General features: G+C 33.7%; 1 protein-coding gene and 1 long non-coding RNA gene across 2 annotated transcripts; one reads left to right on the top strand and one right to left on the bottom strand.

Moving 5' to 3' along the window:
* Positions 1–235: 235 nt before the first annotated feature.
* LOC149786955 (uncharacterized) lies at positions 236–6467 on the top strand. The gene is made up of 3 exons (XR_016425050.1): positions 236–271; positions 935–1247; positions 1870–6467. It is a non-coding gene; the product is annotated as an uncharacterized LOC149786955 (long non-coding RNA).
* LOC149786954 (uncharacterized) lies at positions 3523–12000 on the bottom strand. The gene is made up of 4 exons (XM_089977505.1): positions 11805–12000; positions 11164–11327; positions 8221–8307; positions 3523–6807 (listed from the first exon to the last, which is right to left on the bottom strand). Exons 2-4 carry the CDS (start codon positions 11256–11258, stop codon positions 6639–6641), a joined length of 351 nt encoding a protein of 116 aa, XP_089833631.1. The 5' UTR covers positions 11259–11327; positions 11805–12000; the 3' UTR covers positions 3523–6638.
* Between the last annotated feature and the right edge of the window lie 1723 nt (positions 12001–13723).

Here is a 13723-nt window from a genome sequence, read left to right as displayed (position 1 = left end):
CGACCCATTTAAAGGCATACAACCTAAGATTTTCGACTTTTTCTGTTCTTGTGAATGAATGATATTATGAAAAGTATAGTACAAATAATGAGTAATTACACGTCATTCAATTTCAAAAAATGTACAACTGTCAGTTTAATCAATGAAAATGTAATGATTTTCTAGTCACGTATTATATGGATTGCTAATTAATTATGCGGAAACGGAATTTACCGATATTACCCGAAGTCGCAGTGTCACGCGGTGCGTGTCAAGAAATATGGAAGTCGAGGTAAACGTGTTTTTCTTTTGATGTAATTATTGCTTTATTCTTCATATTTCTTCGTCTGTCCTTCTCCTTAGTTCTTTATAGTCACACGCAATATATGTATTGATTATAGATTTCTCATTGTATATAACAAATTACAAGAAGTAGGCAAAAAAGGCAATATGATGGAGTATCATGACGATAAGGGGTTCCTATAAGGGGCAATTCTTAAAATTCCCTTTCAGCATTACTTGTCGTGTTTGTGAGATTGTGTTACGTTGCAAGATAAACTAAATAAAAATATGATAATTCGTATCATTGCCGTCAGAACCGCTATTAAAAGATCTCGCTAAAGTCGCCTCTTTGGCTCAGAATGAAGTTGGTTATCTTGTAAATTTGCATCACCACCTCAGGCTCACGTATCCGATACTCGATGTGATTTGCGTATGTTTTTATGCTTCAGTAATAATAATAGTAATAATAATAGTGTTGTGGGCAAGCTCCATTCTAAATAAATATCCATTTCATGGCTTTGTCAGTTAGAAACATGTGGTACATTGTTATGTAATAGAAGTATTAGCTTCGACAAAAGTGCAATTAAACATAAAAATTAATAATCCCCCCCCCATATTACAATTGAAAATCTTGTGATTTTTCTGCCTTTTATCACATATGATTTAATTATAGGTTTCAGATAACATGAAGTGTATCAGTATCTCAGACATCATCACTTCATAACAGTACTGACAGCCCAGACCAACATCAAGTAAGAGATGTTTGAAGAAGAGGTATTAGAGGAAGGGAGTCTAGAAGGGGTACAGGAAGTGAGTCTAGTAGAAGGGGTACATGAAGAGAGTCAAGTAGAAGAAGTACAGGAAGGGAGTCAAGTAGGGGTAACAGAAGAGTTACAAGGCAAAGGAGAGGAAGAGGAAATCAAGGACCATCACTTAGCAGGACTAAAGTGGCTACTACAGCTGAAGCCAGGGATCATCAGTTGAAGGTAAACATGCTTTTTGTTACCCATTACAGTTAGCTTTTGTATTAAGACTTGTAAATTTATGATTTATTTTTTTGTCAGTTTTTTTTTAAATTGTTGAATTCATTTCTTATAGGAACATATAGCCAAAATGACAAAGGAAGGAAAAGATAAACTTTAGGCTCAAATATTCCAAAAACACCCCAACATAGTCTTTGAAATGATAAATGGCTCATCAACGGAGCAACAATGATACCATCCAAGACCAAGAGGTGAATCACCAGGTTGGTGCATATGTAGTAACTGCTGTGAAATGCCAACTGATGACAAAAAGCAGTGCTGCAAAACAAATAATGCCAAACTGCTATTCAAGGCTTCCTTTAAGTAATTTTTTGGTAAATTGTCTTTGCAATTCTACTTTCCATAAGTCTCGTGACTGTAATCTGACTCAATTGCCTATCCAGAGTTAATATTTTTGTTATTTATAATTTAATATTAGTGAATTAAGCAGCTGACTGAAACACTTGTTTATCATTTTATGTTTGCTTCATTACATAATAGAAGAATCATTTTTTTCCCACAGAACATTTAATGCTTTTATCTTTTTGGAATATTTTATCCTGACAATTTTTTATAATTTCTGCAGGACTTTGACCTGGTTCTTTTAGACGAAGTCGTGCTCCTTGTTGCACAGAGGTATAGGCAATTTTGTTCTGACAGCAGAAGAAGATAACGATTACAACTGGGGGGAAAAGGCATGCTGCTTATAGGCAGTTTATTTTATAGACTTACGGATACCTTGGTGCTGGCAACAGACGTGTCATTCCAAGCTGCTGTGTATGGTGTATTAGGGGTAAATACCCAGATTGTTTTGGCCAGTATTGTGGCTTTACTCAAGGAAGACTTGGGTGATCTTTCCAGTGATATGATGTGTGAATAATAGAATCTATATTGGGGTTTGCACCAAGACAAGAAAATCCCAATCAAAGATTGGGATTTCATTGTCTTGGTACAAACACTGACTTAGATTATTTTTCTCACCCAATTTTTCCAATTAAAAGAACCCTGCAAGTTTGTAATATAGTTAGCAGATTCAACACATATTAGGCAAGTACTATTATTGCCTCTCACTTTATATAAAGTCATCAGGTATTGTACTCTTGTATTAAAATAAGAATAATTACCTAAATATAATATAGCTTTATATGCTGCTCTTAGAAAAAGGAAATAAAGAAAAGAGTATTAATTGTTACATGTTGGAAGTACTGCACAATAAGCATCGGGAACAATGTGCTATTATGTATAAATATAGCACATTGATACAAATATATGAATGAGGGCAATTGGGTGACCTGTCAACACCAGTTACTCAAGTTCATGCATTAGAAAATAGAAAAATAAAAACATTTGATATTATTGCTGTATTAGGTCTCACTAGATAGTTTCGTATTTTGACACCTTCCTAATTTTTAAGGTAGAAGGCATGAACCTAATCATCACAAGCATATCGTTTATAAATTCACACAGAAGCTAAATCTGTAATGTGGTTGAGATTTACTTTGAGTTAGGCTTGGAAATGGGTTGGCTTGTTGTTGACTGCCTGTCACAGTTAGATTTGCATTGGAGATCAAATGCATAACTTGGCTTACGTATTTACTTGTGTCTGCTACAGATGTAAATAGCTAAAAATCTAGATGGTTGAGGGGTGATGAAAAGTATGCTAATAGATCAACCTCTTGTATGTGTATCTGTCTCAAAATATTTTGTATGGTGTGTTAACAAAGTTGGAGAAACTAAGTTTATTTATGAGCAAAGTTCTTGGAATATATATATATATATATATATATATATATATATATATATATATATATATATATATACTCCATCTGGCAAAGCAGAAGACAACAAGGGTTTTTCTTTTTAAAAGTAGACAGCCAGGCTGAGATTTACTTGAATACTTGTCCTTAAATATATTAGATATTTAGTACCTGATTTTAGATATTAATTTCTTGGTAGGATTCTCTTTCTTAGGAACTCGCGATTTTATTTAAGTTGTATAAAGCATTTCTTTTGATTATGCAATTTTTATTTTGCACAAACAAGTTTTGTTAACATTTTATTAGCTACCTATCCGCCAAAGAATGATTATATGTATGGCTCTGTTTTAAAAGCAACTGTGAGGAGACCATTTATTGGTATTATACTACTGGTATTATACAGAAAATTTATTTAAAAAATAGGAACAATTAAAGTTGACTAGCATTGTCTTGGGATGCAAAGGATGTAAGGCACAACAGTAGAGGGTGAACATGATTGTATTCTTGCATATACACATCAAGTCAAATGATAAATAACACATATTCATACTGAGTTGAGAAAGGAAAACTTATTGTAGTGTTTCATGAATACAGATCGGTTTGTAAATATCAACAGAACTACAAACACTATGATACTATTCTATCAAGCATAATACTGCTCGTTAACTATGGCAGTTCAATACAAACAAAATGGCTCCAGAAACTTCCAAAAAAATTTTAAGACTAAAATACTAGTTCATCAAAAGCGACCCTGGATGATATATCACATATATGCATCAAATGCCATCTGATTACAACTAAATCAAACATACTTGACACCAATTAAAGCATCAAATTTTCAGTTCTTTGAAATGTGTTCATTCACCACAGAAATAATAATACCCTTTATATGAAAACCTGAATGAATATACACAACTTCATACACTGTAAAACTAACTGTTATATATTATGAAATTTACTAAACTTGTATAATTAAAAATGTGCACGTACAGACATAACTTTAATAGTCAAGTATCAAAAACTGATACATATCATCTAAGGATAATTATGGCATACATAGAAAACTCTTTCTCTCTCCACATTATAGCTATTGCTACTATATTATATAATTCTCAGAAGTTTGTTTCAAAGTTATAGATGGACTCTGCTGAAGTCATTGTCATTGCATCCAGAAGTGACTTGTCCATCAGTCTCCATCTTGACATTAATGGAGAGTTATTTTACACAGTTTATGCATTGTTCCAGAAAAGTCATAAAACTGACTTTTATATGAGGAACTAGTCTACCATTACTATAACAGATTGATTACAGACATCCCAGTCCAAAATACTAGCCATTACATTGATGTTGTATTATCCTGTGTTGGTTTATATGCTTTTGACTAAAGTGATTACCATTTGCTCAGTGACAAACTTTAGTACATCACCTAAACAAACTACTACACAGAAACAGATATTGTACTTAAGCCCACCCCCATGTGTGTTTCAGATTGCATTTGTTTTAATATTAGGGTAGCTAGGTACTTATATATATATATATATATATATATATATATATATATATATATATATAGTATATGTAATTATGCACAACAAATTTACTTTAAGGAGTCAATGGTGACAAAATTGTTTGTCATGATACCAAATATATAACCTGTTATGAGTAATGTGGATTATATATACTTATTGTGATTGAATATAACTTATTGTGATTGTTTGAATATAACTTATTGTGATTGTTTGAATATAACTTATTGTGATTGTTTGAATGTGGTTATCTTTCTAATGTAAACCTAATAGCATTTATCACTGTTAGTGCACGCATGCAGCACAAACCAATATTGATGTGATAGGCAAAGGACATTAGAGTTTCAGTTCATTATCAGTCAAATCTCATGTACATAATGAAAGAGGGATACAAGTTATTTTCATGAAGTGGCATTAGATTGAATTTCGATATTAGGTATTACTCTGGATGATGTATATTTCTGGCCAGCATTCAGTACATGTTGATACATCACATTTTTTATATTAAAATTTTTTATCAATATTTTTTTTTGTTGTTTATCAAGAAAATAAACATGCACATACATTCGGGTCATTTCATTATATCAGAGTAATTAAGCAACAGCCAACTTATTCATCAGCGCAGTAATCTGTAAATGTGAATATGTGACGACTTCTACAATTTTTATTTTATTTTCTTTAAGAAATTCAACCCTTTTACAAAGCATGCCTTTTCTTAGTTTGTGCTTTTCCTGTCTGTCATTTTTTTGTCCATTGTTATGATGCACAAAATTTTCTAGCTGCAATTTTCCATGAATATATATGTGCAATACTGGGCTGAATGTCCAGGTCTGTCCATTCTACCATCCCCATAATACCAGGATGCAGTTCATATTCGCCCTAAGTTTCATATATGCATTTCTAATAAATAATAATAATAATAATAGCTATCTTATAATAACAACTGCCATGTTGTTTTTGAGTAACCAATGATCAGAGCTGGGATTTAGCCTGAAATTAATGACTAAATGCTGAAATCCAGCTTTCCCCACCTAAATTTCATTTTCCCACCTAAATTTCAAAATACACTTAGAAGCCGAATGATCAAATTTCAAGTCAAAGTGTTAAAATGAGATAAGATACAAAATATTTTGTATAATGTTAAGAGATCCTGAGCAACAAGGTAAGCACATTGAACACCTTGATTTGTCTTCGTTCATCTTTGTACAATAATACTGATTACAATTGATATCAAAACCAAGTGCTGAACATGACGATAAAACAACACCAATCGCTATGTTTTTTTACTTGGGTTAACGGTGTTTTCATGATATTTGGAATTTTAAAGGACATGTATATCTTGGATATAGCTATAGGTTTCAGATAACTTTGAGGTTTAGCTATATTAACTGAAATTTGACTTACCAAGAATTACAACTTCCTTTCAGTGTAATGATTGTAATATGTGTTCCTGCTGGTCAATCCAATATTGATCAATGGAAGGAATTAAATATGTCCTTTGAATTTTATGAAATGTCAAAACTTAAAATAGGTAGCTTCAGAAATTTTAAAAACATGACAATATTCTGAAAGGTACTGCCAGACATTAATTAGTATGGTAGATGCCAAAAGTAAATCACCACCATGTAGTTGCCTATTCAGCAGAGGCTGTGAACACCGTTTCTTGACACAATGTCCATTTACACAAACCTTTAGATACATATAAAACCTGATTTATTTTACATACCATAAAGAGTTCTTTTTTATATTTAGTGTGACAGTTTTGTGTAATAAACAGGGACTTCTACCTACCTATAAGTTTATTTTTATTCTGCCATTTAGTAAATGTGAACCCACTGACATTAACAGCTAACATATATGTATGACCACCAGTACAGTATGCATAAACAAGTCTAACAATTCAGGAACATTAGTTAACTGATATGATGACAACATGTATAGTAATATAATGTGAGTAACATCCTCCAGTTTGCAAACTCTGATATATTTCAGAGCACATCTAACAGTTTTGCTGGTAATGGAGTAAATGTATCTTTGTAAAAGTAAAAGAAATATTGATAAATCTGATGAATCTAAGAAGTGCACTGTAATAAACTATAAACCAACAAAGTGAAAGGTATTTTCACAGTATGAATACGCCAAATATCAGGTCCTTCTATTTCTGGTTGATCACTACCATCATCCTCATCATTTGTGTCGTCTTCTTCTTTAACATCTTCCAAACAAATGTTGCTGTCTGGTCTTGAAGATAAAAATGAAATATTTATGACATTTCATAAAATGCTGTAAGAAGAGAAGGTTATATCTTATGAAGTTTTAGTATACAAATCTAATATTTGTCGGATTTCATATAAATATTCAGAGATTCTGATGAAAAACTTTTCCAATGATATTATCAGGCAGTATCATAGTAGCTTCATTATCTTTTCACTATCTGTTACACAGTTAAATACATGATAACATTTTAATCACATAAAAATTCTTTATTTTAAAGATACTAAAATTTTCATTAAATGAATGAAAGATTTAAACTTGGCTTATAATCTTCATCTGACATATGGTCATCTGCTTCAAAGTTACTCTTAGAAACTTCCATTGTAAGACCAGAAAAAACATAATAATATTCATTCCCCTCTCATACCAAGCTTTCAAATTTTGGCAGGTTGGTAGGAAATGTTTATAAATTTTTTGTGTGGGTGAAAGCGCACCAGATATGGGAAAGTTGTTACTTTCAAAAGAAAAAGTATGATTTAAAAAAAATCAGAAAAATATAATTTTGCATCAGTGGCTGTTTAGATCACTTGGATAGGTAAGTGAAAACAGAAAATTCTTCAGAGGCCATCTATTTAGTACGTACGCAAAAATCTGGCAAAGCTTGGCCCCTTCCCCCCATCCCTGTACACATCCATACTTTTTTACACACACCCCACCTGCGTATGTACGCTTGCCGCACCACCACCACCCAAATTCTATAGAACGGCCTATATTTAATCCACGCAGAAATGATCAAGGATTAATAATTTTAACGTGTTTAATAAAACAGTCCACTGATGTTGAATGTCTGGTTGCATGAAAGAAATAAGCTGCGTAACTTTAACAAGTTTGTCTAGTGTCCACTATAATTAAAAACGCTGACTGAACCCTGTCAAACAGGTTATATATCAGACAAATTGTTATCGAGGCCCCCCCCCCATTTCCTATGTGTATCCCCGTTTCCTATGCGTATGTACATATCAGTAGACCCCCCATGTGTATGTACTAAATGGATGGCCCCTATCTATCGCCTTAGTGTGGTTTGTGTTTATAATACAATGTATTCATTTCCTTCCTATGACAGCCATCTTCATGATTTCAATTATGCATCTATACTATATTTAAGATATATTGTAATTACACATTTGTAACTTGTAGAGAAAAGAAAGCTTTTGTAGGAGCAACTTTCTCATTCATACACAAATACCATCCACTTATATATATATATATATATATATATATATATATATATATATATATATATATATATATATATACCATTGTTTTTTAGTGTTAGGTTACATATATCATGCATGTATCACAATGGTTGTTTTTTTAGTTTACTACACAAATACTCTCCTTTTATGTATGTATCATAATTATTGGTGTTAGTTGACTTACTTAAATGGGTTGATAAAACTTGTAGACTTTCCCATCATAACATTTTCCTTCTCCTGAAATTCTTCAACTCCAGACAAGGCTGAATGCCTAAAAACCAAATTTTGAAATTAATAATAATAACAATAATGAGGACTTTGTATAGCGCCTAATCTTTAGAAGCTCTAAGCACTTTACAACATTAGACAACACCTATAAGATATATAAAAAAACATGTATTATGATATGATTACAAAAACAAGCACCATGAAATTAGAAAACATAAAAAAACATGCTAAGAATATTTAAGGTAGGAAACATTTTTAGGTCTTTAAGTTTGTTCTTGCAGTTGAAATAAGCTAGTTTTGAGAGCACTCTTGAATGGGATCACCGTTTCTTTGTGTCTAAGTTCAGTGGGCAATTCATTCCACGTTTCTAGGCCCTGGTATGCAAAAGAATGCTGTCCATATGACTTTGTTTTCATAGTGGAAATAATGAGTATACGATTGTCAGAAGAGGATTAAGTATCTTGCTGGTGTGTACACATGGGTGAGGTTGGATAGGTATGTTGGACTAGAGTCTGACACTGAAATGTAGCACAGAGAACAAATTTTGTGTTTGATTCTGGATCAAATGTATAGCCAGTATAGGGTACAGAGCAGCGGGGAGGCGTGATCTGATCGTGGTACTCTAAGCATGATCCGAGCAGCTGTGTTTTGAAGTTTCTGGAGCAGATATTGAGATGAACCAGACAGAATTGAGTTACAATAGTCCAGTCTTGAAAGTACTAATGAACACAAGTGTTTTAGTGGCATCAACTGAAAGATATTTGCAAATTGAGCTAATGTGTCTCAGCTGAAGATATGCAGCCTTGAATATGTTCATGACATGTTGGTGCAATGTGAGAGTACTGTCCAGAGAAAAACACCTGGGTTTCATACTGATTGTGTGAATTTAATGTTGGCGTTGCTGATATTTATTGTTTGAGGTAAAGGATGTGAATGAGAAAGTCTTTGTGTTGTGATCAGAATGGCCTCAGTTTTATCATCATTCATCTGCAGCTTGTTACATGTAATCCATGATTTCACATCAGAAATGTACTTCTCTACACCTTGGACGGTAGAACCAACTTAAGTTGGGTGGCTAGATTTGTACATTTGGGTGTCATCAGCGTACAATTGGTGAGACACTGGATGATGATCTATGACACTTGAGAGCGACTGAGTCTATAGAATGAAGAGAACAGGTCTAAGAACAGACCCCTGTGGAACACCACAACATAGATCAACTGGGCTGGAGTGTTATTCCATTTGCAAATATGATTTGTGTCCTGTTGACCAAGTAGGACTTGAACCACAGTAAGGCTGTATCATGAATGCCAAATACATACTGGAGACGGTGAAGTAATATATCATGGTCTGTTGTGTCAAATGCTGCAGAAAAATCAAGGAGGGTGAGGACTATAATCTTTCCGCTGTCCAACGCAGAGAGAATGTCATTAACTACTTTTAGAAGAGTAGTTTCAGTACTGTGGCATGGTTGATATGCAGATTGTATGTGCTAAAAAGACTATTTGAATTCAGATGAGACACAAGCTGGGATACAACAACCTTTTCTAAGATTTTTTATATGAATGGGAGATTAGAAACTGGGCAGTAGTTCTTTAAATAGTCATGGTCTAGTGTTGGTTTCTTCTGCAGAGGCTTTACAATGGCAGTTTTGAAAAATGATGGGAATTCCCCGGATGAGAGAGAGGTATTAATAACATCAGTTAGTGAAGGCAATACTGGATCTAAGCACTCAAGCAGCAGTGATGTTGGAATTGGATCAAGTTTACATGGCTTTGGTGCACTCTTCATCACGATTGTACGTACGAAATCCATAGAGACAAGTTCAAATGCTGCTAATGGTTGCCGCTCAAATTCTGTATCCCAACTGTATGGTGACGACAAGTCAATTGAAATTGTGATGTCAGCTTATCTCTACTGGTTTGTACTTTGTCTTGGAAAAAAAATCGTAACCATGTCCGAAAGGTCGACTGGAAAGAAGGTAGTTGGAAGTGGTGTTGATTTGTTCTTGACATTAGCTTGTTAGTAATCTCGAAGAGCTCTTTGCAGCTGGAACTTTCCATGATCTTAGAAGTGTAGTGGGCTGATTTTGCTGCATGGACTATATTTGTGACATTCTTCTTAGTGGCTTCATAGATTAGCTTATGAATGCCAAAGCCTCTCAGCTTTACGGTGGTCTCTTTTAGCACTTGGTAGCTGGGGCATGTTTGTCGAGCAATGAACGCAGGCAGTTATCGAGTTGTTCTGCTGTAGGAGGTAAGCAAGTTGTTAGGTTTGCTTGGATGTCGTGCATTAGTTTAGTTCTATTTATCATACAGAGGTTTGTCTTAGTAGCAGTTCATTTGACATGAACAAAGCATTATCATTTATCATGGTTATTATGATGGGAATGAATGAGATATAATGCTTCAACAAATAATAATAATAATAAAAATAGTCATATTTGATTTACAGAGGGTGACTCATTTAGTTAAGGACTATTCTCCCTTGAGGCCCTATAACTAAAATACCCACCGCATGATGAGGAGCATTTAGTTAAAAAGCAAATATCATTTGCAAAAAATATCACAAGGAACTTTTCTATCTTCTGCTTTAGTTACTTATGCACTCTTTTTTCCCCAAATGATTCATGATCTTTGTTATTTATGTTTACAAATGCCAGCAAATAATTTACAACAAAAATATTATTTTAAGTCATAGTCTAAATATATGCAAGTCAAAAGAAAATAACGTACCATATTTTTTTAAAATATATAATCTTTACCAACTGCAAACTGTTTCACTAATATAAAATTATAAATTTCCATGCAATAAATAAATTCCTTAGATATGCATTTTCCAAAACATTTTTAAACAAGTAAATATACATAAAACTTTAATAAACTGTAGTAATACTTACACAGCTGCCATATCTAATTCTGATGTGGTTATATCAGACGCAGCTTGAATCGGTATCCGATGAACTACTGGCCCAGGTGTAGAAATTGTGACCATGTCTTCTGTGAGATTCCTCTGTTTCTGATGAATCGTACCGTTTTCCTTGCACTGCCATTTAATTCATAACTAATGTACCCAGGAAAAATAAATGTTTCATTAGACACAATAATGCTGTATACTTTACACAATTTTGCATGCATAAAATGTTCTCAACTGTATTGCATTACTTTCCTTTACAATCATTACCATTTACATTATATATAAAAAAAAACCAAAAAAAAAAAAAAAACCGAAAACAAACAGTAGTGATTGCTTGCCTGTAAATAACGTTTTATGGTTGCTGCGAAAATGAAGATGATCCTTAATTCCCCTTTGGTAGCCTCAAAAAATAGCAGCAGTACATGTTATGGTTTACACGTGTGTCAAGCGATATGCTCTGTACAGGCTATATGGATGCGGGGCTGAAACATTTTATTGCAAGATAAATAGAATAATGTCAGTTTATATAAAACATGTTAATTTAACAGATATGATAAAGAATTAACCATAAGAAATAAATGGCGGTATCACAAATTGGCTGTTCATTGCACAATTGTGACTCACCTATTCAGCAAGAATTTGGCGACCTCTGGATTAGTTTTCAGGCTTAAAGTGGACTTCATTTCATTCCACTGATCATGCTGGTCACCAATACATATGCGCGTGTTGCCATAATTTTCCCTGCGAACTTTTTTTAAAATTCTTTTCCCTGTCAGAATCCGTAAGTTTTCGCTTTCTACCGACTTTCGACCTAGTTGCTTCCTCCATTATTTTTGTAAACACGCGTTTGCGCCTGGCTGCAAGTTTTAATCTTCGGGAGAGGTCAACTAAGAGGTTACATGAATATAGGCGTGGCAAACAGTGAGTTTTTGTCTGCCAGACAATAATATAGAATCGCGTTTTTTATCACAAAATTTATGATACTAGCCTGATATCGGCCTCGGTAAGAACACGAATCATAATTATTCATCTACATTTCGCGTGGCGTAATACATTTGGTACCGAAATTTAGCTCAAGCATTCAACTGTGTATCCCTGTCAGAAGTTTGACTAAACATCATACCTTTAAGGAATGACAAATCATTTTCCCACGGTATCGCACGACATGTACCTGATCGCGCCCGCAAGAACAACGCGCTGAATGGAATACTACACTCTCATTGGACAACCGAAAATAACGCATGATGCTTAGATTTTTAATTTTAAGTTTTTGATTGGCTGAAATACATTGACATATGGCGGGTGTTTTCACTGGGATCGTAGTGTTGCTGATGCTGGCACGTGTTTGCATGATGGAAGATATCGTACACGCCGCAATTTCAGGCCACAATATCATGATATTAGGGCAGGCTGGCACTGGTAAAAGCTTCCTAGTTAACAATTTAAGCAAAAGACTGAAAGAAATGGGAAAAACAGTTTACTTGACAGCCAGTACAGGCATAGCTGCCTCTCAGTTGCACGGAATGACAATACACACGTTTTCGGGCATTCAGGACGGTCGTTTCCCCGATGATTTTTTGATTGATAAGATTAAAAATGATGAAGATATGATATATATTAAAAGAAGGATTTTGAATGTTGACACTTTTTTTATTGATGAAATCTCCATGCTATCTCTAAAATTCTTTCTGTAAATAGAGAAGGTGTTCAGAACAGTAAAGGAAAGCAATTTCCCATTTGATGGCATTCTGCTTCTGGTGATTTCTTTCAACTGAAGCCTGTGCCAATTGATGTGTACCATGATAGAAGAGAACTCATTATCAGTTATGAGAAGATTCACAGCCTGATGCCACATCATTATGTTATGTCACAAGTACACAGACAAACAGAAGGTAATTTAAACATTATATTTTAATAACAACAGACCTCATGTGAAAAAAGACGAAAAGATAAAACAAAACAAAAAAATCTTCCTTCTCTTTGAAAATCTTTTATTTCTGTTCTTTCTATCATTTTCACCAATATTTGGATGTATATGTATACAAACTTCAACACACTCACACACACACACACACACATATATATAGAGAGAGAGACGGAGACAGAGAGAGGAGCTACCTAAACATACTAAGTTCTCAGACAGTAATACATGTAGTCCTGAAATCCCTAAATTTGTAACATTATGCATCATGTTGGGCAGTCAATGAATAGTCATGATCACTCAGTTTTTCTTTAAGATACTATCCATAGGAATGATATTATCAGTTTATCACCAGTGACAATACCATTTTTATTTCAACACATTTTTAACAATAAACTATAAAAAACAATTTATATGCACACTCCTGTTTAAAGATGCTTGGAATAGACAACACATGTTTCAATCAGTAATTTCATCTTTATTTCATACCATACTTTTACTTTCTCTGATTTTCACACCAGGAATTCAGTGTCTTACACCAAGTTATCCACAACAACTCAGACACAATTCAGAAGAGAACTTATACATGTGTGTGAGTGTGAGAGAGACAGAGAGAGGGGAT

This window comes from Sinohyriopsis cumingii, chromosome 12 (genome assembly GCF_028554795.1).
Source record: "Sinohyriopsis cumingii isolate HCF-2022 chromosome 12, ASM2855479v2, whole genome shotgun sequence".
Lineage (NCBI taxonomy): Eukaryota > Metazoa > Mollusca > Bivalvia > Unionida > Unionidae > Sinohyriopsis > Sinohyriopsis cumingii.
The sequence above is the reverse complement of the archived record's forward strand: the minus strand, read 5'-3'. Positions and strand labels throughout refer to the sequence as shown.